At 41.8% G+C, this 25,109-nt stretch overlaps 1 protein-coding gene and 1 non-coding gene across 6 annotated transcripts in view; both read right to left on the bottom strand.

Annotated features, from left to right (window-relative positions):
- Positions 1-25,109, bottom strand: part of PDE10A (phosphodiesterase 10A) — a 341,642-nt gene that overhangs the window by 151,142 nt on the left and 165,391 nt on the right. The window contains exons 1-2 of one of the 5 annotated variants that reach the window (XM_030268405.4): positions 10,906-11,044; positions 10,023-10,083 (exon numbers count right to left, since the gene is read on the bottom strand). The exons of 2 other annotated variants lie outside the window; for them this stretch is intronic. In XM_030268405.4, coding sequence (XP_030124265.1) covers positions 10,023-10,065 — 43 coding nt within the window. In that variant the 5' untranslated portion in view covers positions 10,066-10,083; positions 10,906-11,044. Of the gene's footprint in view, positions 1-10,022; positions 10,084-10,905; positions 11,045-14,089; positions 15,575-17,076; positions 17,144-25,109 lie in introns of those variants that run through there. 2 more of the 5 variants (XM_072926052.1, XM_032747357.3) reach the window with 2 other exon arrangements.
- MIR2960 (microRNA mir-2960) lies at positions 14,753-14,846 on the bottom strand. Its single transcript, NR_048962.1, has one exon. It is a non-coding gene; the product is annotated as a microRNA mir-2960 (primary transcript).

Below are 25,109 nucleotides of genomic sequence, written 5' to 3'. Positions count from 1 at the left end.
CATCAGGAATATCCAGACTTCAGATGTAATAACTACTGAATTGATTGGGGTTTAGGGATTATTGGTCTTTGTCTTACTAAATTTGAATTGAACAAGTGCAGAGTTGAGCAGATTCATGGCGTTTCAGCAGAAAAACCAAGCAAGCAAAGTTGCTAAAATATTAAGACATACAAAATAGGAGAGCAGCAGTTTGGGTGGTACCCAAGTTATACACTGCTCTAAAAAAAGAAAGCATTATGTCAGTAAGATGACAATATTTTTATTACAGCATTTTACCAAAAAATTCATAAATAAGTTTTGGGTTTGTTTTTTTTTTTTTTTTTTTTTTTAGAACAAGATTATTTCCAAACAAGTCTGAGATAGACTGCTAAAAATTAACTAAATAAATCCCAAGCTTTACTTCAAAAGTTTCACTGAACTGCATGTCAGGTGATCAGTTGATAAAACTGAAGGACTTTATCAGTTGATAAAACAGGCAGATTTTGATGGCCAAACAATATAAAAGGCACCAGTAAGTAAAGTAAGCATTTGACCTCCAGCAGTACAGGACAGGAAGTGACTGCTTCTGCATGTAAATGACAAAGTGCACACTGAGTAGCAGCATGGGAAAGTATCAGAAAGCATCATTTAGACTGATGTTATATTACTTCACAGTCACTGTACAATTTTAAAAGTACTTATCTATTTCTCCCTATTTACACCCTTTAATGATACTCCTCCCAAAACCCAATAATTATCCTGAAGTTCAAGAGCTTTTATATAGCTTCAGAAAGATTTCTCTAATGATGCAAAGATGCAGGTTTGAGTTATGAAAACATCTACAGGAAACATTACATTACTGACTGAAGTTCAGTAGACTTAATCTTTCACTTTTTAAGCAACAGCACTGACTGTAGCACACTCAGCTGTGGCCAGACCATACCAGCAAATATATAAGAGCAAATTCATCACAAAAGATGAAGTAAAACTGCCTCAAATTCTGGTGCTCAAGATCAATAAGTGGGAAGTGCTCAGCAAACTATGAATTGCAAATACAGTCGAGAAGCAACTAAATAATATATTCTAGTTTGTCGTCTCTTTAACATGTTTTGTCTTCCCATTCATTTTTTTCTCTCCCAGTCTTTTTGGTGATGGTAAGGTAATTTTGTCATCTTTATTGTTTTTACGATTTCTCACTATATATTATATATAATGCTATCTGCTAAAACACTAATTCTTTCCTCAAATAAAATGTAACTTAGAAAAGCGGCAGTACAGAAATAGGTGTAATCAAAATTAATGATTACCTCACACTTCATGTTTTCAATGCAAGCACATTTAAAGTGATTTCACTGTTGCCCTTGAAGAGAATTATGTTTTTCATCCAAAGCTCCCAGATCCCCAGCATCTGGGAGCTGTTTACAGAAAAAGACAGACACAAACACAAATTAAGTCACAGGAAGCTATAGCAACATTCTGCTTGGATCATTAAAACAATGTGGTCTGACAGGGATCCCCAGATTAGAAGCCATTGTGGGTCTGCCATTTTTCTATTGTAGCCACTCACCTACTTTGGTAAGGTTACCCAGCTACTTGGAAAGATGACAGTGCTGCTCATTGCAACTTCCGGGTTTTGCAAACTTCCAGGTTTTTTGTGAGAACCAGTCTGTGTTCATTCAGCGCTTGGGGCAGGGGCTGGGTAAGGGTGGTGGATATAATTATTTCAGTTTCTCTCCAGCCATTAACTGACTAAGAAAAATAATGAATATTGTTTAATGATTCTAGCTAATCCCTTTCCTTTTCCATTCTTCAGTAATATGCAAGTGACATGAGTTTATTACTGCCCCATAGCACAAAAAAAGGATAAAAAGCTATTAAGAGAGCATCCAAAGGAGAGTAAAAAAGATGGTGAAGGGCCTTGAGGGGAAGCTGTATGATGAACAGTTGAGGTCGCTTGGTCTGTTCAGCCTCAAGAAGAGAAGACTGAGGGGACACCTCATTACAGCTACAGCTTCCTCATGACGAGAAGGGGAGGGGCAGGCACTGATCTCTGCTCTGTGGTGGCCAGTGACAGGACCTGAGGTAAGGGCCTGAAGTTGTGTCAGGAGAGGTTTAGGCTGGATGTTAGGAAAAGTTTTTTCACCCAGAGGGTGGTTGGGCACTGGAACAGCTCCCCAGGGAAATGGTCTCAGCACGACCTGACAGATCTCAAGAAGTGTTTGGACAATGTTCTCAGGCACATAGACAGTGCTCTCAGGCTCGTTATGTGATTCTTGGGGTTGATCTGTGCAGGGTCAGGAGTCAGCCTCAACGGCCTTGCAGGTCCTTTGCAACTCAGGATATTCTATGATTTTATGAAAAAAAAAATATTTCATTCCCACAACACCACCAGTAGAAATGCCCAAAAGAAAACTAGCAATTCTGTCTTTGTAAAATGTGTTCATAGTAGAATTAGAAGGATTTGGGGGTTGCTATAAAAAAAAAAAAGATTATACCAAGTAACATTTCCTATCAACATCATGTACATTCTGTGCTGGGGAAAGTACTCTGCTAAAGAAACAAAAGTCTTGTGCAGAAAAAAAATGAACACCAAACCAAAAAAAACCCACCTGAGTTTATAAGCAGAAGCCTTCATAAAAGTAACTTCCAAGATGGCAAAGTTTACATTAAATAGATCATGCTGTATCCTCATCTTCCATGTTAAATAACGTATATTAAACATACACTTCCAACTCATAAATGTGCCTGTACAAGGGGAGGAGTACTCATGTATAGAAAGAGCAGCCTTAAGGAGGAAGAATTAACCCATTTTTTTTAAACAGGAGGGTTAGTTTATGTGAACTTCAAGTGACCATGAAACTACGGTGTAAGTGTACGAAGCCCAGCCAAGTAGATCTAAGAGGAGCTGCTGATTAAAGGGGTTATCCTGTCATCAGCTCCCAGCAACAGGCTGACGTGTCACCAGGCTTCCCATCAGCACAGTGACCCTTTGACTCACAAATTCAACTTCCTGAACTTATTCAGGAACTGAACTATTAGAAAACTTATTCTACACCAGAGAGAGTCAACAAGCACCAGAGAGAGTCAACAAGCTAACATATCTCATCCCTCTGAAACAGCCTGCTTTCAGACCAGACATGCTCCAGAATTAACAGACAGAAAGGGGAATGAAGCCAGACAGGGTAACAGTTTGTGCCCTCATTGCTCCTATCAGCTCCCCATGGCCTTTTGCAATCTGCTTCTAGAGATTACCAGCACACAGGTAGGACTCAAGGTCACCTTTGCAGTTCTCCATCCATCACAGCAGCCTACAGCTCAGTAAGTCAGCAGACCTTCACCTCTGCATGTATCACAGTTAAGAAGCCAAACAATGCTTAAGCCTTTTTCCTGCTACCTCTGCTGAGCTGTTAGTGACTTCAAGCAAAGAAGCCCAGGTTAAGTATCTCAGTTGCCACTAGTAGACCTGCCAGAGCTCATCTCTGACATTTAAAACATACCAAAAATCATATGGGTTTAAGCCAATATTAAAGTCTTTATAGAGGATTTAAAATCAGTTTGTCAACTGAGGTTTAATTTCCAAAGTGAAATTCAGAACAGAACTATATTTAAACAAATGTAAACAATTTCTGTTCTGGCAAAATAATTCAAAAATTCCAATATTGCTCAATATAACTGTGCAATTGTTTTCATGTTCTCTTTTCAATTTTGATATATATAGCAAATTTCAACTTCCTTACCATTCCTCCCCTCAGCTCCATAAACAGCAAAAGAATTGTGAAACAAGAGAAACAAAAACTTCCTTTTCAGAAGTGCTTGGGAAGAAGTGTTTCTTGGCACAGCAGAATGGCTAGTTGCTTTGATTCAAACACAAGTTGTTAAAACAAGATGTTGCAAAGTGCTAAGAGAGTAGTTCAACACAATTTTTAAAGAAGTACAGACAGCTGAATGGAGAAAAACAAACAAAAAATTAGCCTTGCAGTCAAATCAGAAGGTAACACCTGAAACATCACCTTTTAAACAAGAACCAAGGCTTGTCAGGGACAAGTACGAGGTCACCATCATCAAAGCAGCCAGCCACAGGGATGTTAGCTATACTCACAACATATCCACGGCCAGAGCAACCCAAGGCCATTCCTGTTATAAGACAGAGAAGGGCATGTGCTCTAGGTGTAGCCAGCATTACACTTTAATAAACTGTTGGAAAAAAATAAAAACCAGGAACAAGGTGGATCAGTTATTTAACTACAATTAAAGCATTAAAAAAAAAAAAAAAAACAAAGAAAGGAAATAAAAACCACATGGGGTAGAACAGTAAAACTTTCAGAGCGACCATAAAAAACAATGGTAAAGGACATTCTTAGCTGGCATAAACAAAAGATTGTCAAATAGCAGCTGGTTATTCATGAAGATAATATTAAGCTGCAAAAAGTAAAGAAATAAATTAAAATATTATCTGTCAGCACATAAGATTCACCATGCACACTTACGTTGTTACTAAGGAGGAAAAAGTTAATAATTAAGCAGAAAGAAAACATTTGTGATTTTTGACATTAAAAAAAAATAATACTCGCACTTGAAAAACAGTAATCTTTTACTTCAGTCAAATCTTATACTTCATTGAAAAGATTCTCTTTAAATTTGATAATTGGCTGGGAGATATTTACATATCAAGTCTTTCATCTACCCCAAAAGAAACCTCTTAAAGTTTATAAATAGCTTTCCCTATAAGGATGAACATTTTCTTCTTCTGTAATTGCATTCCTTTGAGCAATAAAAATGTTAAACTCCTCTTACCATTCCAGTCTTCTCCCTATTCTATTCCTGATTTTTGTCCCTTCAACACTGCTGTCATAGATGGACAAGTCTCCACCATCTTTCATTAACTTAAGATACAAAATATCACCAGACACACTTCATTCATCCTTATCAAATGACCAACTTTGTGTCTTCTTGTTCTCCTATGAACACTCATTTACACATTTTAGTCACAACTTCCAAAGATCCTTTGAAAGCAGCAAGTCCAGGAAACAAAGACAGAAAATACAAATAATTGTGCTGACTCAGGCAGCAAGCAATGTCCTCCAATATGGTCCCTTATTCACTGCGTGCATCTTTCATTCAGGACTTTGTAGAACCTGTGCATCATTCCCTGGGAGAACTTGGTGTGAAAAAACAAGTTCTGCCCAGTGCCACGATGAGTTTAGATTGTTTGGTTCCTCTACTGCTCTGTAGAACTATGTTCCTAAACAAGTCATTAAAACAACCCAGAGCCTGATCTTTAACCACAAAGTACAGGGGCATGATACAGCTTCTGTCTGCAAAGCTAAAATCTTATTCTTTCATAAGGTTAAGATCAAAGTATAATTCCCAGCGCTTTTTGGGAACAGTCTGCATTTGCTTACTCCCAACACACATGCAATTAGGCATCAGTCTACACTGGATCAAGGAGCTCACTAAAAATTAAACAGAATAGACAGAACTAAAGCTTGAACCTACATCCTCTGTGCTTAGTTCAAAATGCATGAGCATTGCATATAGCTCCAACAAAAGTCAAAAAAAGGTCTGAAAGAAACATGCAATCTACAAGCACATTCCTACCCACAAAAAGTCTATGAAAGTTCCTGCAACATGCCAAATGATCCTGTTCTCTCTACCATCACAAGAGCTAAGCCAGAAATTCTACTGTTCTATAAACACTGGAGACTGCAGGTCAGCCATTCTCTCTGATATCTCAAAGCACTTCTCAGAATGACACCTCTAATCCCAAGACCTTCTGGCATTCATGATCATCAGCTAAAGGCCACAAAACTACATTAAACACTTAAGATCCATGAAAAAAGCAGCTTCCAAGAGCAGTTGTCTCAGGAGTCTGTACTGGTGAAAATAGAAGTCTGAAGAAACAGGAACATTGGGACACATCCACACAAAAGCAATTTTCTCTCAAGAATGAGACACAGAAGCCTGGCACAATGAAACCTGAGCATATTAGCTAAGGCAGTGCCTGTTTTGAGAACAGATGAGTTCAGTTTCCTGTTACATTAAACAGTAACTTTCATCGGTCCTACGTGTGCTCAAAAAAAAGGCAAGAAGAAAAAATACTGACATCACACTTAGGGCTGGGCAGACAGTGGCAGATTAGGAAATACAATGAGTCACCGCAAATACAGAACACATCATGAGCATTTTAAAACTACCATGCAAAATTTCTTCTCACCAAAAAAAAATGTTTAAGTGAACCATACCAGAATAAGAATAATAGCGCCATAGCACCTTCACACAACAGAAGTAGTTGGGGAAAATGAAAACACTGTAAAAAGGACAGTATGAAACACCAGACCACTGCAGAAAGAAACAAAACAGCACAACTCAGCAATCATGAAAGAAACATCAGCTAAAATAAGCTTATGGGTGGACAAGGGGAAAGTAATATAAAACTGAAATTACAATATAACTGAAAGACAGGCACGCAAAGAAAGGACAGCTGACAGAGCTATGTTCACTCTAGAGAAGCTGCCAAGGTATCTGCATATGCATGAAAGAAAATCAAAATATAAACACAAAAAACCCAGTGTAAGTAAAAGAATGAGTTATCATAAACTCAACTGCTATGTGATGGTGAAAAAAATCATTAGTGAAATACTGAGACACTTTTTTTTTTTTTTTTAAGACTAATTCAAAGACCTTTAGAAGAAAGGGAAGTAGCTTTACCCACTTTGGAAGCCAATAAAATAAGACACTATAGAAGAATACAATGGAGATATAAAAACTAGGCAGTGAGGAAGACTACAAAATAATAAAAAGGATGCACATTTAGCCACCAGATCTTATAAAGATCTTATTCTCAGAACCACAATGTTACAGAAATTCTACTAAAACATACATGACAATGAAAGTGTCTTCTTTCCTGCCAGTGTGGATATTTCCACACAGGGTGAAGCAAAGCAGGCAGTATTTCTAAGGTAAGCATAGCAGTGCTTGTCAGCAGCTACAAATACCTGCTATTTTGTGTATGTATGGGTCAGAAGAATTAGAGATGTGAGGTTTCTGTACAAAGTGATTAGAACTTCAGATGAAAACGTTTTCTTTTCTTTAGGAAGTATTTGTGGCTTGACATTATGGGATTTCTTTTTTGATGCAAGTGGAAGGAGAGAGGAAGAAAGAATGCTGAAATTATTATCAGCTGAATAAACTTTGTTAAGAGAAATACAGCTCTGGTGCATGGGAGTTGGCTGATAATGCAGAAACAAGAAATCAGATCAGTAAGTGCTAATGCAAACATTAAAAGTTTTCAGATGGAAGCTGGATTAACTGGTCTCAGATGCTGACAATCTCTCCTTTGGGTCTCAGCACCAAAGAAGGCGAGATAATTACTGCTGCTTCTACACTGAGGCTTTTTATTATTATTTTCATTAGATATCAATAAAATTACTATGGATTTTCTGAAGGCAGTGAATAATATTCAAAAGCCTTCACTTTTAGTATTCTTGAGCCAGAACTACTTAAGAAAGTCTTCAAGTGATACACTGACCACAGCTGTAGTCCTCTTGAGCCACAAGATTTGGCATCTCTTAATGATGAGACATTTTATTGTTAAAAATCTCACTCAGACTAAAACTTGCTATCAATGTGTTTTCCAAAAGAATACAAAATTTGTAAAAGCAATATTTTTTGTCCTTAATGACACCTGTGACAAGATGCTTAGGAGCTGGAATTAAGAAAGCTTCCTGTAGCAACAAATCACTGTGAAAAAGTATATTAAAAGAATTTTGAAACAAAGGAACCCTAAGTATGTAAATGGTATATTTTTAAACTAATTCATATTCTTGCCAAGTTTGGTTTTTAAAGACATAATTAGCATACTTGAATGTTGAAAGAAAGTATTCTTAAAGTGCACTAAACTAAAGATTAATGCGTGACTTTCTTGTATAAATTTAGAACTTGTTAATCAAATTGTCCTTCTCTCCTGCAAAAACAAACACATCATGAGCATTGTGGAAAGTTCATCTGTTAGCAAAGCCATGGTGGTGAGTCTATTACCTGCCTTTTGAACAGCCTCATTTGAGTGTGCAACATACCATTACATTGTCTGGCATAGCAGGAGCCAAAGTCTTCAATAAACATCAGCCAGGCTGGTTCCTCCCACACTAATTATGACAGCTTGACAAGAAGTGATGAAGAAACCACAGAAATCTGACACTTTCTCAACAAGCTTTTAAAAGGGGACAAAGATGGCAAGGGAAGCCCACCTGCCAGGATGAAAATCTTGTGTCCTCACCTTGAAAAAAATTAGGAAAAAAAAAAACACGCATCATTTAACAGCAGAGCTCAAAGCTGAGACTTGATTCCACACAGTTGCCAAGCTCAACTGCATCGACTTGTCACATCCCCAAGCTGAGGCTGAGCTGCGGGAGCCTCCAGAAAGCGAAGGCAGCAGCGCTCCCGGAGCTGCTAATCAGTAGGTGGCACTCTTCAAACTCCGACCGGGGGAAGCCAAGCACCAGCACAAGCCAGGACACCGCCGAGCAGCCTGGAACTTTAGCAGAAATACCAACAGGAAATACCGAACTGGTTTAGCCATAACTGATGCCCATAGGAAATGCAGTGGCTTCATTTCCATCATATATAAAGCAACCCTTGTGTATCATCGCTGAAGTTTCTAGAAATTACAATTTTTGGGTGCTATCGATATTTTGGATGAACACTATTCTACACTACTATAACAAAATCAGAACCTTTAGAAATTATCCCTTATATCTGCAGAACACTTTGAGTGCAACATTGTAGATAATTATGGAGAAGAAAGTCAAACCCATGACTGAATTTTATCTTTTTTTTCATTTAACAAAAGATAGCATAACTATTTAAGTTTTATCACAGCTGCTCTTCAAAGCTGGACAATAAATTCATTACAACAAATGAAACAGATAAACAAATGATTTGGAACAATATATGAATTGTTCTTTCTGTGAAATTTACTAGTGAAGACGGTACCAACACACTCAAAGATTCAACTGTTTTTAGGACAGGAGTAAAAATCAATACAGGGTGTAACAAAAATGGAAACACTGTTCCATTTAAAAAAAAAAGTGTCAGACTTCCTATTCCTGCAAATCGTGTTTCTTCATTTAAATCAGTATACTTTACTACTTATTTAATAAAATAGTAAAAGAAAAAGCACATTTAGTAACAATGTTCAAGTACAGGTACTTGTAGTTGAAACAGCCAGCAGAGGGAGTATAAAAACAATTGGAAAACCCTCAAACAGCCTTTTTTCTTTATATATATTTTTTTACTTATGATTTACCTCTCTTTTAGAATACAATAATAGTGCCAACAGTTCTAACATAGAAATATTATAAAACATACAAAAATCGAATGTTCAAATATTAAACAGAATTACTTGAAACTCAAATACTTTTTAAAGTAGCATTAAAAATGAGCTGATAGAAAATTCAATCTGAAATACAATTTTAAACACAAGCAAGGTTAACATCAATCAACAAGGTGCATAAGCCGTAAGTTAAAAATCCACTCATTCAGACTCTCATTCTTAACTTTCTGAATCTAAGACGAAGTCCACAATTCCATAATATTAAGAGAATGTCGGTTATAATCTATTTGCATTAGAAAATGGCACAGAATCTTAAAACTGAACAGAAGTTACTGTTGTACTGATCTGTACAATGGATGACATAAGAGCAAGACAGCCCTAGATCATTAGTGCAAGTAACAATTCACATGACTGTTTCAAAATCAAGTCACTAAGTCACATACATGTTGAATAGAAACACATTTTTACACTTCAGGTTGTCACCATGTCCAGCTGATGAGGGCGGCTTAAACATGAGCAAAAAGGAAAACGACACAAATGGGGTGAATGAAACTACCAGCCTTGTATTAGAATATTAAATAAGCTGACATCCTCCTTACACAAGTGGCAAAAAGAAACCATCTCTCAGCTCATCTAAACTATCCCACTGTGCATAATCACACCTTCCACAGCTCATCTCACAGGAGGAGCAAGGTTACTGACTTAACATTACCTCCTCTTTCCAGGCTTATGAGTGCTAGGTACTCCCAAACCATCAGGCACAGGCAGCAGAGCTGAGGAGTCAAAGGGACAGAACATTAGATATTCCAAAAGTAAACTGCATGTTTTACAGACAACCATTTGCAAAAATACCTGACTTGGAAAAAAAAAGCCTTTCTCTACTCTCAACTGCTTGTGCTTACATGGTTTTCATGACCTTTCCGTGCCATTCCTTGCTGTCTGCCCTATGTATTTTTCTGTTATCCCACTAAGTAAAATGGCAGTGCTGCAGACCAGGACACATGGTGTTCCCGTACATGAATGCAAAATGTGGAACACCAGTTGTGATGGAAGCTGTTGAATAACATCACTTATCATAACTATAGCCTATTTTAGTGATAATTTTGCTTTCAATTAACCTGGAGTCAGAGTCCATGGGGTGAAAACCAGAGACAATTTCTTATATATTCTAAATTTTAAGCATGATTGAATTGAAAAATCAAATTCTGTCCATCTTCACACAAGGGATTCATTGCTGAAGACCAGCATTTAACTTAGAACACCCCTGACTGCAAAAAAAAAAAAAAAAAAAAAAAAAAAACCCAAAATACACAGACCTGGAAAAACAAGAGTCAAGAAATACAAGATTAACTTTTCCATTAGATTAAGTAACCAGAATACTTTTGACATTATTTAAATTTTAATTGCTATTTTATTCCTGAACAACATATCTTACATGTATTCTTTCTTAGAGTGTTGCTTAATCAGAAAGTCTTAGCATGTAGCATGTGAAGGTATAGACCAAAACAGACAGAAAAATGGTAACTGTATATAATACAAATACACTGATAATTCTCTGACCAGCAGAAAGCCCGCATAGTGTAAAGAACTCATACCTGCCAGTAGACTCAAGGCACGCAGATGACATATGCTACACTTGCACCATGAGAGAAGACCTGGAATGTGGAAGGAAGATGGGATGCTCTCCTAAAGACATTTCCCAGAAACCTGAAATACCTGGCAACTTGCAGTATTCTAAATATTACAGAACTCCACTGGAGTATTGATCCAGGATGATCAATACGAAAAGTCTCTTAAAATACTGTGTTATGCACCAAGACTTGATACAGCTAAGAAAAACAACATACACCACACAAAGTTCATATAAGCTTCTTCAGTCCAGAAGAGAAAGAGCCAAATATGGCACAAAATGAGTATTGCAGAATGTAACATTTTAATAACAATAACCTTTTAACAAAATCCTGACTGCAGAGCATGCAAGTCAGAAGAGCTGAGATGAAAGAGGGAATACATCTATAGCAATTTCACTGTTTTTCACTCCTGAGGATTCTGTTATGCCACTTTTAAATCTTCTGTCCAGGAAGACTCATCTCAGTTCTCTTCCCTACAGAACTCCTCAGGTTCCCTGCAAAAATACTTAGGCTCTTTTTTTTGTCTTTAAAATCAAAGAGCATATATATATGCACATAGATATGATTTAGAATTTAAAATGCAATTCAGGAAACAAAAGGTATGAGACACAGCATATTATCTTCATTATTTTACATGATCTCATCCTCTTCAAAACAATGATAGCCTTCCGGCTGTACTGTAACCAGAACTGTGCACAGCACTCCAAACAGTTGGACAAGTGCTCTTTGCAGGAGCTGCACTGGAACTGAATAGTATCTTTTTTCACTTCACTCCTTTTTTCAGCCTGGTTTCCTAAGGAAATCAGATTTATGCAATCACTCAGGGAGGGAGGGAAGGGTACACACACGTACATACACACTGCATGCGAATGTCTGTCCATCAGTCTATCTAACCTCACTAATACCTTCTGAGCCCATTGGTCAGTTTCAATCACATTCAAAAGGGGAGCAGACAATATCAGACTTTTAAGTTCTTGAAAGTTTCATGAGCACGGGCTGCGAAGTATGGAAAAGTGTTTCCACAGAGAGAGGCTGCATGTCATCCTAGACGTCAGTAAACTCACAGGTGAAAGAATAGTTCTGCTCCTTTCCTGCCGGAAAATGTTCAGTCAGAGGTCACAATCAGTGAAAGATGACCAGATTTCTTGTGTTCAAGAGTTCATAAAGTAGCTTAAGTAGAATTCACTACTGCTTCTAAAGCTGTTTTGAACAAACCTGTTGTTTTCCACATCATCTTTTTCCTGGTCTAGCATAGGAATGAATTGTCCTACATGATACACATTCCCTCGTTCAGTTCCTTCCTCTCAAGACCACTATTTTAAAACATCAGTATTGTACCACACTCCTGGCAGCATTCTACTCCTCTAGAACACAAAGAAAATTAAAACTGGAAGAGTTTAGGATTCCCTTCAGGTCTCAAGACTAAACAAGTATGTGGCTCTGTGCCATAATCAACTATTGAATAAAGTTGAAAAATGACAGTGCAGCAAATATAATAACTATTTGTATTCACCACTACTCTGGAACACAAGTACGACCACACTTTCAGGCTCTTGTGCTTAAGACAGCTGTAAGTAATAACACAGATAATGAGGTTTCAGTGGACATCTCTGTAGTTTTTCTCACATCTCCCCAATGAACCATTCACAGTTCACCTGTATCCAAAAAGCCATCTACAACAAAGTATACTAACAGACTAAAATTCAAGTCTAGGGACACCTTAAGGCATAGATCCACCAACTAAGGAGCTGTCACAAAAAGAAAATATAGCCACAGCTGATAGAAGCCATCCTAAGCATCAAAATACCAGACAAGCAAAAAAAAAAAAAGTTCCTTATCAAAAAAAAAAAAAAAAAAACCCAAAAAAACCCAAAAACATATATACATATACATATGTGTCTATATATATATATATATATATATATATATATATTTCAGCCCTGACATATGCTCCGCTTGTAAATTCTTTAGTCCCGTGACCACACCGAAGCCCGGCACATTTCCCGGCAGGGTGGTGGATCGGAGGGCTGCTGGGGGGACCGGAGCAGGCAGACCCCGGGCGGTTTCAGCCCGAAGCCCCGGCCGTTCCGAGGCCACCACGAGCCCGGGGCGCGCACCCGGCGGGGCGCGGCGTGCCGGGGAAGAGCCTCGCAGGCGGGAGGGCGAGACACCGAGGGACAGCCGGGCCGCACGTCCCTGCCAACCGGGAGTTTGTGCCGTGCGAAGCCTCCTCCCCGCTCGCACAGCCCGCCGCAGGGCTCGGGCCGCTCCCAGCGGGCTCCCCCTGCCAGCACGGGGAGGGCACTCGCCGAGCCCTGCGGGGAGAGCAGGCCGAGCTCCGGCCCCGCTCCTGCCTGCCGGCATGGGGCCATCACGGCCCCGCGCCCTTCACCCGCGCTCGGGCTCGGTGGGAGCCAGCTTTGGGAGCGGCTGGCTGCGGGGAGCCCTTTGTGGAGCGCCTCAATCCCCTCTTTATTCCGCCCTCCCCGCCAGGCGGTCACTATCCCCGTTCCAGCGCCAGCCCCTCGTAGCAAGGAGCACATGTTTCCTCTCGGGCTCCTGGCCCGCCTTACAACGAGCCACGGCCAGGGGAAGGCGGCACCCGGTACCAAAGCCGAATCAGAAATATGGAATGTGAACGCGCGTGGCAGATCTGACGGGGGATGCAGAAAGAAGCAATCCATTTCACCCTTTTCGATCCCCCGCTGCCGCTTTTCTGTCAATTGCCGATACCATAATGCTTCCTTATTGCCTGTTCAAGTAAGTAGGGGGGACAGTCTCCATTCCTCTACGTGTCATTCCTGAGCGAATTAAGCATGTACCAGGCAAAAGGCTGACATACATACACGTAGAGTTGTCTGATACCGGAATGATGCCGAAATCCTCGAAGCGTTAACAGCCAGCTCCCACAAAGAGCACTCAGTTACATCCAGCATCCCCTTTGTCCGTGCATCCTCAATACACACCCGGCCGTTCCTCCATGCGTCCACGCACGCCCCACGTATACGGCCCCTTTGTGTCCTCGCCTCCCCCCCACTCACAAAGAAATGCCCTTTACACAAGGCATGCACCCAGCCTCAGACACAGCCCTTCACCTTCCCCCGAAACACGCGCGACCCGCCGCCGGGCACAGCGCTCCGGTACCTACTTGTATTCAAGAAACAGTCCGTAAACCTCCTAAAGCAGCTTGCAGAATTAGATCCATCTTCCATGTCTGGCCCTAGGAGCAGGGGAGACGAGAAGGAGAAGAAGGCGCCTCTCTGCCGCTGCTGCCGCCTAGGAGTCCTGCTCCCGCCGGGGCCGTCGCCTCCTCGGATCCCGTCGCCGCGGGCTGCTGCTGCTGCAGCACCGAGGGAATTGCAGGACCACGGGCGAGAGGCGGCTGGGGAGAGGAGGAGCCGGGAGTGGTGCTGCCGGGGGCCGCCGGCTGCGGAACGGAGCAGCAAGCCCTGGATGGAGGAAGAATAGAAGAGTCTCCTCCTGCCGCTGCCGACTGGATGGGCGATCAAGTGAGCTGCTGCTGCTGCTGCTCCGCCAACATCTCTTCTTCCTCCTCCTCCTCCACCTCCTCCTCCTCCTGCCGCTCTCGCTGCCTCTCCTCCTCCTTCCCTCCCTTGGAGACTTGTGAGGTTAAAGGAAAATGAGGAGGGGAAACGAGGAGGCGGCGGCAAGAAATAAAAAGAAGATGGAGAAGCGTAGGAGAAGGAGGGGATTGGAACAAGGAAAGGAACCGCTGCCGCTCTAGAGACGATGCTGACGGAGGAGGCTGTGCCTGTAGCGCGGCTCCTGCTGCTGCTGGTGGTTGTTAGGAGGAGAGAGAGGGAGCTGCAGGCAGCCGAGTCGCCTCCAGGAGCTGGGAGGGGAGGAGGAGACCCGCCGCTGCCTCCACCTCCACCGCTCTGGCCATGGGAGTGGAGCGGGCGGCTGCCGGAGCCGGGCTTTTCCCCGGGCGCTGCAGCTAGGGGGGCCGAGGGGCGGGATAAGATCCGCTTCTCCGGGTTGGACATGCTTCCGCTCTTCCCTCCCTTTCGCGGCAGTTTAAGGCAGGACGTCTAGCAGAGATACGGGAGTAAAGCGAAAGGGGACGCCGAAAAAGGACGGAGCCAAACAAGGGGTAACCGCGGATCGGTCCTCCGCTCCCTCCGGCAACTCCCGGACAGTATTTCCTCCGCACCCCGGCTCCCCGCCCTCATAAAATCCTCACATTTCCGTTCCCCCTTTAGGCCAGAGGGGACAGGGCGCTACTGACCGCCAAGCGGTTTAAATCCCCTTTAAAGTCCGCTTTTCCCCATGCTCCCACCTCGCAGTCAAAGCAAGAAAACGGCAACGATCTGAATTTTCTTCGAGCGAGGCAAATATTGCCCCGTATGTGCGCGCTCGCCTGCAAAGAGGCAGATACAAGTCACTGCAGTGCCGCTTCCACACCAGCCCCGGCCGCCAGAAAACGCCCACTGGCGGAGCCAGCGCTTCCCAGGCTCCCTCCCTCCCTTCCTCTCACTGCTAGGTGCGCACACGGGAGCTACAGCACAGCGGTTACCTAAAGGGAAAGGGGGGAGAAACACAAGGAAAAGATCCTCCCTATGCGGTGTCATTATTTTAAACATACATTTTCAGCTGCTGAGATCAAAAGGCAGACGCCCTGCTTCCTGGGCCGGAGACACCAGAAAGCTGTCCCTCCGTTTCTGTGGGGCATCCAACACCATTTCCACGCGAAGATGCGCAGACCCTCCCCGACGCTCAGCATCACACGTGTTTGCTTTGGCTCTCCCCTGTCTTTCCCACCACCTGGCACACTGACGGCCACCCACCTCTCAACCCCAGCCCTCCGGCTCCCCGGAGGTTGCCTCAGATCCTGCTCGCAGGTGCAGTGTGGCCCCGCGGCTGCCACCGGCCTTGCTCCTCAAGCACAGGCACCGTCGCTCGCCAGTGCAGCCTGTCGCGCTGGCCACCCGGCACCTCGACCCCGTGTTCGGGTCCCTGGGCATTCGGGGTCCCTCCCCGCCGCCTCACCCCGGCATCTGGCCTCAGCCCGCCCGTCCCGGTGCCTCGGCGGTCCGCGCCACGGCGGCCCTCAGCGGGGCAGCCGCCGGCCGAACGCCCGGCCAAGGGAAGCCCAAAGGCGGGCTCGGATTGGAGCGGGGCCGATGACAGCGCTCAAAGCCCCCGCCGCTTGTATTTCGTTTTCGCCCTAAATTCTCTCTATCCTGGTCGTCAGTTGCTGAGAAGCGGGAGGAGAGGTCCGAGCCCACCGGGATTAATCTCCAGCAGCAGGAAAGGGTGGCCAGCATCGCCAGTTTAATATGGGGCTCCCCTGAGCCCTGCCGGGCGCTCCCGTCGGGCCGGGCCGAGCGGGACCGCGGCCGTCGTAGAGCCGCCGCCCCGCGCCGCCCATCGGCACGACCGGAGCCCCAGGGCTGCGCACACCCCGCCGCCGAGCTCCCCTCCCGGGACAGCCGTGCCCCCGGCACTGTCAGCGCCGGGAACCGGCCATCATCGTTCATCACCCGGGCAGCCGGTGCAGCCCTTGCTTGGCGCCCCTGCCCTCACCCCGAAGCGGCGGCGCCCCCTGGGCGGGAGCTGCGGTGCCCGGCCGTCGCCTCCCCTCGCCCGGCGGCAGCCGTCGGGTGGCGGGCGTCCACGGCCTGCGGAGGGGACGCGGGGGCACAGCGCGGGCTGCCCGAGCGCCGGGCAGGAGCTCCCTCGGGGCAACCACGGTGCCGACCGCCAGCGCGGGGGCACCTCGGGGCCCGGCTGCGAGGGACTGCTGCCCGGCGCCGTGCCACCCCGGCGGGGCAGGACAGCGCTCCTGGGGCTCTGCCCCGCAGCCACCTGGACGGGGCAAAGGGAACCGCTCTCCCCAGGTGGACGACGCATCCCCTCGGCGCTCCCCCTGCCAGCGGGCGGAGCAGCGGTCGCCGCGCTGGTTCCCACCCCGGCGGGGCCGCCGCCGTGCCGCTGGCTGTAGATTTTGTTGAGGCGCGGCGGGATCCCCGCGCAGCCAGGGCGGGCGCTGCCCCGCGGGGCAGATGCAGCGGGCACGGCCACCACCGTTGCAGATATTGGCGGAAAAGATGTTTATGTTGCCGCTGCCAGCGGGGCACCCGAAAAGCGGGAGATTCTGTTTTACTCCTCTACCTTCCCGGAGATCAGATCTCCACGCTGTCCGCCGCCACTCCAGGTGCTGCATTACCAGGTCCAGGTGTCGGTCGGAATTCTCATCAAACTACCGCAGTCTTCCTAATTCCGTTCAAAATTAGGCTCGCTCTTTCGAATTTCGACTCCTGCTTCGAAAACAGTGCAAACCTACGCTTTTAGGTTTTATTTTAAATCGTTCAAGTGTTTTATATTTATCATTTCGGAACTTCTTTTAATGCTAAAAAACACACCAACTCCTGTTACAGCTAGAGTCTTTATGTATCAATCTCTAACACTGAAAAAGATATTCTTCTGAAAATAGCAACATTCTCAAATTAAAGTGCCTTTCCAGCCAGCTTAATGTTCAGTAAGTGAAAAACAATCCACAGAGTTTGAAAAAAGGTTTAGAATGAAAAAACAGATTAGAAACTCTAACTAAACAAACAAAAAACCCACAAAACAACCAAGAAGACTCAGGTTTTACTAAACTGTTTCCATCTGCATGGTTCTTAAAACCTGTTGCTTAAAAATCCTGAACTAAAATGCAGAAAACTGAATCTGTTTTGTGATCCACTTTCTCTTAGGATATTTGCCTTTGCCAAAATAGTTTAAAACCTTCTATTTCACATGCCTATTTTGTGTGAGATTCTTCTCTTTCCTTAAGTCGAACCGTTACATAGAGAGATTTTCCCTGAAAACTGCTGCACAAGGACTAGAGATTCAGTGAATATTTAAATTCTCTGAAAATTTTATTAATGGAAGCAAATTTTCAGTAAATTGTGTTTTGTTATTGCAGACTGTTTGTTTAGCAATTAATATTTTCTTATTAGAAAAACTCTTATACTAAAATGTTTAAATTGAAATAGCTAATCAGATTGAAACGACTGGCAAAAAGAAAGAGCCAATCACCCGAAAAAATTAAAGCAGGTCCTTTAGACAGATCAGTCCCAAATTGTTCTGTCAATTAAAAGAGTAAAGTATGGAAACTGTACACCATCAATTTATAATTGTAGAAATCTTGTATAACTATGCTAATCTATGCTAAATTCCTCAATTACTGCTCATCCAAACTGCAATTGTTCAAATGTCACTTTCTCAGACTGGATTATCTGTGTATTCATACAAGGCATATCAATTGTGCATGTATAAATATGTATCTGTATGTTCATCAAACAGACAAAATACATTTAAATTTGTAAAAAATCATCAGATATTCTAGAAAAGCAGCTTTCAAGTTAAGGGTTATTTACAAACTATTCATCTGACTACTATTCATTAGCCATTGGCAATTCCTACCTGATTGATCACCTGCTTCTTGGCTGGGCAAGCAAAAGAAATCACAGAAAAAGATTAGATGACAGTGAAAATTATTTTTCAAGCTCTTTACATTTATATTGGTTAATTATACAGACTTGCAGATGTTATCTCATGGCCATCTCAATACCTGGGGATAAATTCGTGGTGAATCACATTTTCTCCTCAATGTCAGTCTGGGTTTTCATTGTTCAGTCACCATCAACATTCCCATTGGCACAGAGCAGTGATGTCACTGATCCCACTGTGGTACTTACCATATACTCACGTCATTTACCAGAGAAGTCTCACCCACTCCAATAGGAAACAGTGAGATCTGCTACATCATCCCCCCGACACATCCTCTCCCACCGAAGAAAAAGGGATTTTAAAAATGCGGAAACACAATAAAATGCAAGGTAAAATACTTTGGTGCATTCCCATGTGCCAGGTGCAAGGGTTCAGGTAAAAATGCTGTGTGTCAGTGCAACCATGAGCAAAGGATTTTAGTTGTATTTACATAGATAAACGTGATTTCATGGGAATTCAGAAGTCACAGCACATTAAAGCCATCAGGAGGTCACTGAAGCCATCAGGTGCATTGTACTTACAAGGCCTGGTTTGAAAGCAGCAAATAAGACTGTTTGGCAATAATTTGGCAATATTAGTCAACATACTTCAAGAAAAACATTGTGGGGAAAAAACAAAGTTATAACAAAGGTTTTTTTGGTATTAAAAACAGCTTAAACCAAAAACCTGTTCTTTCCCAGTTCTGTTGGCTCCATTTTAAGAATGACAGTGACTCATCTTTTATCTGGTCCCACTCTTTTGTCTGGTAAATCCTCTTATCTCATCTTAATATCCTGAGTCCATTCTACCATGTGTGACCAATTTCTTGGGAAAAAAAATAAAGAAGAAATAGGACAGAATACGGGGAAAGGGAGTTTATAAAAACATAGGATGACAGCAGTAGAGGAGCTGACACTGAATGTGGGTGAGACAGAAGCAGCCTCAATTAAATAGAGAGAAGACAACCTGCTGAAAAAGTGGGGCAGGGGCAACAAAAGTATAAATACAGCTAAAATCCAAGCTCCGAGGCTGCTGAAGTACAAGTAAAAATATTTATGGAAAAGTCCTGAGCAAGTTGATAAAAGTAATTGGTTTGATTTTGTCTTTTTTTTCCCCCCAGGGATTTTCTGCTAAATGGTCTTACAGAATGTAGTATTTGCCACCTCAATACTGAATTGCTATCATAAATTAGAAATATCCAGAAAATACGTTGTTTCCTAAAATCTTATTCTATTAACTTTTAGAGTAAGTTATAGAATCTCTTACTTCATAAGAGTTTGTTCTTACAAAGGACAATTCTCAAACACCACACTCACGCAAGGAGTAAGTTTGTTTAAAGGCTATGTGTCAGCCTTTTTCTTTGATTCCCACAAACACTCATCCAAGCCACCTCTTCCACACAAACATTAACTGCAAATGTTGGTAACTGGCAAACATGTGCTAGCAGCCATCTTGAAAATATTTTGGAGAATTACGAAGTCCAGGTGCAGAAGAAATATTGTGAGATAGAAAATAAATGACAATTTTACAAAAAATGAAAAAAACTCTTATTTTTTAAGAAGTCCAAGTCTGTTCAGAGATAACTGACACCCAGAAAAATAATAATCCAAAAAAGTAGATAAATATCTAGTTTACTTTCAGTACTTCGTTCAGCTCTGCTATATCATTTCACTTTCTGCTCAGCTTTCAACACAGCTGAAAGGTTCTGTGGCTGGACTATATATGATAAAAGCTTGTCTAGAAGTGCTCTGCTGTGTAATGTATGATAGCGGGTACATTAATAAAGCTGTGAAGACCATGTCTTTTCCTGCCAATTTTTTTACTTCCTCTTAGAAACACACAAAACTATGAGAAGTTTTCAGAATTATTTTCCAGGGAAAAACTACAATCCTTTATGGAAAGAAAATACTTCATGTGCAAAGGTAGGACACTTTTAATCACAAGATTTTCCGGTGGACTAAATGTTACTAAAATATTACTAAATATTACATTGAAATAAAAAAAAAAAAAAAGGATTAATTTTAAAATGGGGAAAAAAAAGCTGGTGTCAATATACAGAGGAAAACATTTACAATACTTGTACTCAGATTTGCTTCCTATAAAAGACTCTGAAAGAAGCCAAACAAAGCCTTACGAAGCAATCTAGCATTTCATGCTTTCCAATGCAGAACAAAGAACAGATATTTATTGGTTTTATTTAGAGAGTTTTCAGAGAGCAAAATGGCTGCTTGCATTTAAGTTACTGTTATTAAAGTAGGGGACACTTCTCCAGAAAAAACTGCCCTTCAAAGAAGTTAAAACTCCAGCAGCAGCTTTCTTTATGTAGATGCTTTATTAAAAACCCAAAGCAGCATAAACACTGCAAGCTTTTTGATACAAAAAACATTTTTGGAATCGTGTCCAGCAGAACAGGATCATGGCCTGGGACCAGGGCCTCTGAAGAAGCCATGAAACACAAACAGCGAAGGATGTAATAGTTAGCATGGTAGGCAGCAGCATTGTTGTTACCTAGTACTGCTGGAACAGCCATTTTTATTGCAAGAAAAATAAACAGCATTATCAGGATTTTGTATTTCTACCTTTCTGTTTTCATAATGAAATCTAGAGTTAATTTATAATAGAAATTTGTTACAATTTGCTGTCTGCTACGAAGAAACAAGTTATTTCTATTCTGTACTGAACTGGAACATAAAAATTATATTATTTACATGAACTAAAGAATAGATTTAACAAAAATCCAAAAGGAAAGGTAAATACTGACTTACATTGTGCTCATTCACCGTGAGTTGTGTGTGCATCTTGCTAGCACATAGCACAGAGTATACACTGCTATTGTCACAACAGGGATGCCACCTTTCCCCATAACTCTCTCTTGCAAGCCCTTTCTTGATTTTCCCAATCTTTACAACCAGAAGCAAACTTTTCCCCAATGTGGTTTGAATAGTTCACAAAAAATCCTACTGGCAAATTCTTTGATGCAATTATCAATCTCAGCTCTGAGTTTAAGTGTATAATTTTGATCCAGCCTAAACCTACAGCTGGTTTGTCTACAATATTAACAGCAGTTACAAAAAAAAAAAAAAAAAAAAAAAAAAAAAACCAAACAAAAAAACCACACCAAAAATACCCAAAAAACCCAAGAACACCAAAACAAAACAACCCCAGAGATTGAGTCTAACTTTTCAACTTTTAGAATTACCTACAAACAATACAACTTCATGTTGAATGCAAGCACCTTGTTGCAGTGCTCTCGGGAAGTAAGTGCTTTTTAAGAACACTTCACTCTTTTCAGTTGAATTCTTCCTTCCTTCAGTTGCACTGGCTACCAAGCTACCCGCTATGAGGAACAGGACTTTTACTCCTGCCTTTCTGTTAAAAAAATCAGACTTGAAACTGTAGCTGTTGACAGTGAAATGCAGTCATTAGTTTTTAGGGTTAACACCTTGATGAGACAAAAAGTGAAAAGAAGTACATACCTCTAGCAACCACAGATTATTTCATGTGTTTTCTAGAAATTTTGGTTTCAAAACCATGACCTGTTTCTATATAGAAACATACCTTTGCAGTCCTGAAAACTAAAAAGCTTGACTTTGAAAATGAAAGCTTGAACTCTTCAGGTTTTTCATATAAACGTAACTGTCCCAGATGGGGTCTCAGACTGCTGTAACATGCATTCATTTAACACAACTGAGCTAATAAAATTGAGAAATGTTTATTATCTAAGCAACTTTTCTCCATCCTATCCTAACCTTAGGGATCAAGAAATTCAAACAAAGTTATTTCTTTACAGCAACATACATGCTGTAAAGAAATGCACACTATGAACATGCACCTGCTGTCTTTATATTCCACCATAGGAAACACATATCCTTTTCTTACCTGTTCTTCCCACTTCTCCCCGCTATTTTTTTCTCTTTTTCTTTCTCCCCCTCTTTGTCTATCTCACATAGACAATATTTCTCTAGCTGCAGAATTAACTTAACAATATAGATTTTCTTTATGCAATATTGTAACATCACCATGTGAAACCCACCACACAGAAGGCTGAATTATTACTGCTGTCATCCCAGAATAAATACTCTCACATACACAGCCTTAGACCATTGCAGAACAGCTTTGATTCAGTACAGTTCTCCTCTAGAAATAAAATAATTATCATATAATTCTATTCATTGGTTTTTATCATTTTGTTTACTTATTCCCCATTATCTCCTTTGCCATCATCCAGCAGCTCCTGTTATTCCCATAGCTTTCTCTCCCTCATGCATGATCCATTCTTCTCTCCATTTTACTGTTTCTCCCCATGCTGCCACATCTCCTACATCTCAGCAAATGTACTTCAAGCTGGCAGCATCTCTGTTCTTTCAGCTGTAACAAGCTCTTCACCTGCTTTCCCTTTACTACTTCCAAAGTCTTTCTCCAGACTTTGGAGAAAATCTTCCTGCCCTTCTGCTGTGCAGGTCCCACAAAAAGCTCTAGTCCTCAAAAGGGGAGGGAGATTCTTCCCAAGCCTTGGGTCTAAATAAAAGTTAGCTGTTAAAGTAGAAGGGGAAGGACAGAGACTGCTTGTTCTCTACCAGAAGCCTGGGGCTGCCTATGGAGGAGGCTTTAAGATGGCAGAAATTAAGCAGCATTATCTTATCAGCTTGGCCACAGAGACAGGGAGTTTTTCATCTCTCCTGCTTGATATGGGTCCTCTGAATGAATAACTGGGAGGCTTGAGTACAGACCACAGAGTTCAAACAGAACAAATAGGACACATCCTACTCCTATGATAACACAAGACCAGCAGACTGGAAATAAAATAGGCACAAACAATTTCTTTATGTGCTCTCCTTAGAAAGAAAGTAAAATTGGATTCCATAGGTATAACTGACAGGAGTCCTGTTCAGGTTAGGAATCTTTGTATTCTTGCTAGCCAGATAGGGCAGGGATTTTAAAATATATTGATTGCTTTATTATTTAGAAAATAAATATGGAACTGTATACTGCTGCCATATTTGGAAAGAACAGATCTGAGCATCTACAAAATTTTGAAAAAAAAGTTTATTTGAACTTTTTTCCCTTTTTTCTGCTAATGTCCTGCACCTTTAGGACAAAATCAGAAGGGAAAGCACAGTGTAACTCAGTTGATCTCTACAGCATCCTCAGCTCTCTCTAGCTGGATACAGTCTACAGAGATGTAAATGCTGAACCTTGGGTATAACTATTTTCAAAGCAGAGCAACAATGTGGTTCCCACCAAACCCCATAACTCAGAATCTGTACACTGAGAAAGATTCTGGCAAGCCTCCATTTTCCCAGAGCAGAAAAAGTAAATAACACAGTGAACTCAACACCCAAATCAATCAGACCATCTCTACATCTGATATGGCTCATGAACACTCAGATATAATTATCTATCATTATCTTTTCTTTTTTTTTTTATTCAGTACAGACTGACATCCAGACAAAACAAGCCATTAATGCAGGAGCAACTCTGGGTTTATTTCTGGAGGAAGGATTCTTTTGTGAGACTGCAAACCTCCCATTGAGCTAAAGCTCTGTGTGAGGTTTTCACCTGAGGTTACTCTAATCTAAATTATCGTTTGACTGAATAGGCTTTCACCAAATAAAATCTGAATAATTTTATTGGAAAAGCAAAACTTTTTTGCTGCCAATAGCTTTTCCTGCTTACCAGCATATGCTCTATACATGGCTTACCACAATATAAACTCAAATTTGAACACCATTTTTCTCACCTAGAAAACTGTGGGAGTTAATATTTTGAATATTTCATCCCCACGGAGCTCTAAAATAACAGGACAACATTAATGCAGCTGTAAATGATCTATAGAGGAGGGCTTTAAATGAAGGGGAAAGGAAGCCACAAGAACCTTTAGATGGAGGAGGGGAAAAAAGAGACAGGTAAAATTTTTTTAGTTATATCTTCCACTTTTTTGACATTTGGTATTTAAAGAGAGTAGTACTATCTCTCTCAGACCATTTTCCTTGACTAATCAAGGCACAATCTTTTGGTTCTTTTATATAACAGTTGTTCTGTTTCCTGGTGTCTCACCTTACAAGCCCTTCATTATGCCTCTTCCACTTGGAATTCACTTTTCCTCAGTGCAGGTGACTACAGCTGCAGACAGCTCTGGCTAATGTTTTACAGACAGCTTGAACATTTGCCTGTTCTTTTGGACACATTTTGCCTGATACATCATGATCACACCACAGGGAGGGTGGGAGGAGGAGTCACTGCTGCCCAAGTCATTTTGTGATGAACATAGCCATGAAGACTTTCTTTCCTTTTGGTTGTTTCCAGCTGATGAGCTCAAAGACAGCATTCATATTTGTCCCGAGGTGAATGATATTGCACTTTGAACTGCTACGTTTCATTTTGCTTCCAGTCATACAGACTTCAGAGCTCTCTGAATCATACTGAAGTCTGCACCAGTTCCCCTCTGTGAAGAAAATGGACTCTCGGATTTTATAACCTATAAACTCTGCTAACACACCCTTACTTGCATGTAGGAAAGAAAATATAAAACCAGTTCAGTCCCCAGACAAGGTCTTGCTAAATTCAATTTACAACCTTCCTTATGCCAATAGAGCATTTGTCTTCCCTTTAGCTATAAACACTTCATTTTCAGGTGGTCCACAGCACCCAACATATTTCTGCAGACTTCA

This window comes from Taeniopygia guttata, chromosome 3 (genome assembly GCF_048771995.1).
Source record: "Taeniopygia guttata chromosome 3, bTaeGut7.mat, whole genome shotgun sequence".
Taxonomy (NCBI): Eukaryota; Metazoa; Chordata; class Aves; order Passeriformes; family Estrildidae; genus Taeniopygia; species Taeniopygia guttata.
Note: the sequence above shows the minus strand (reverse complement) of the source record. Positions and strands in the feature narration are given on the sequence as shown.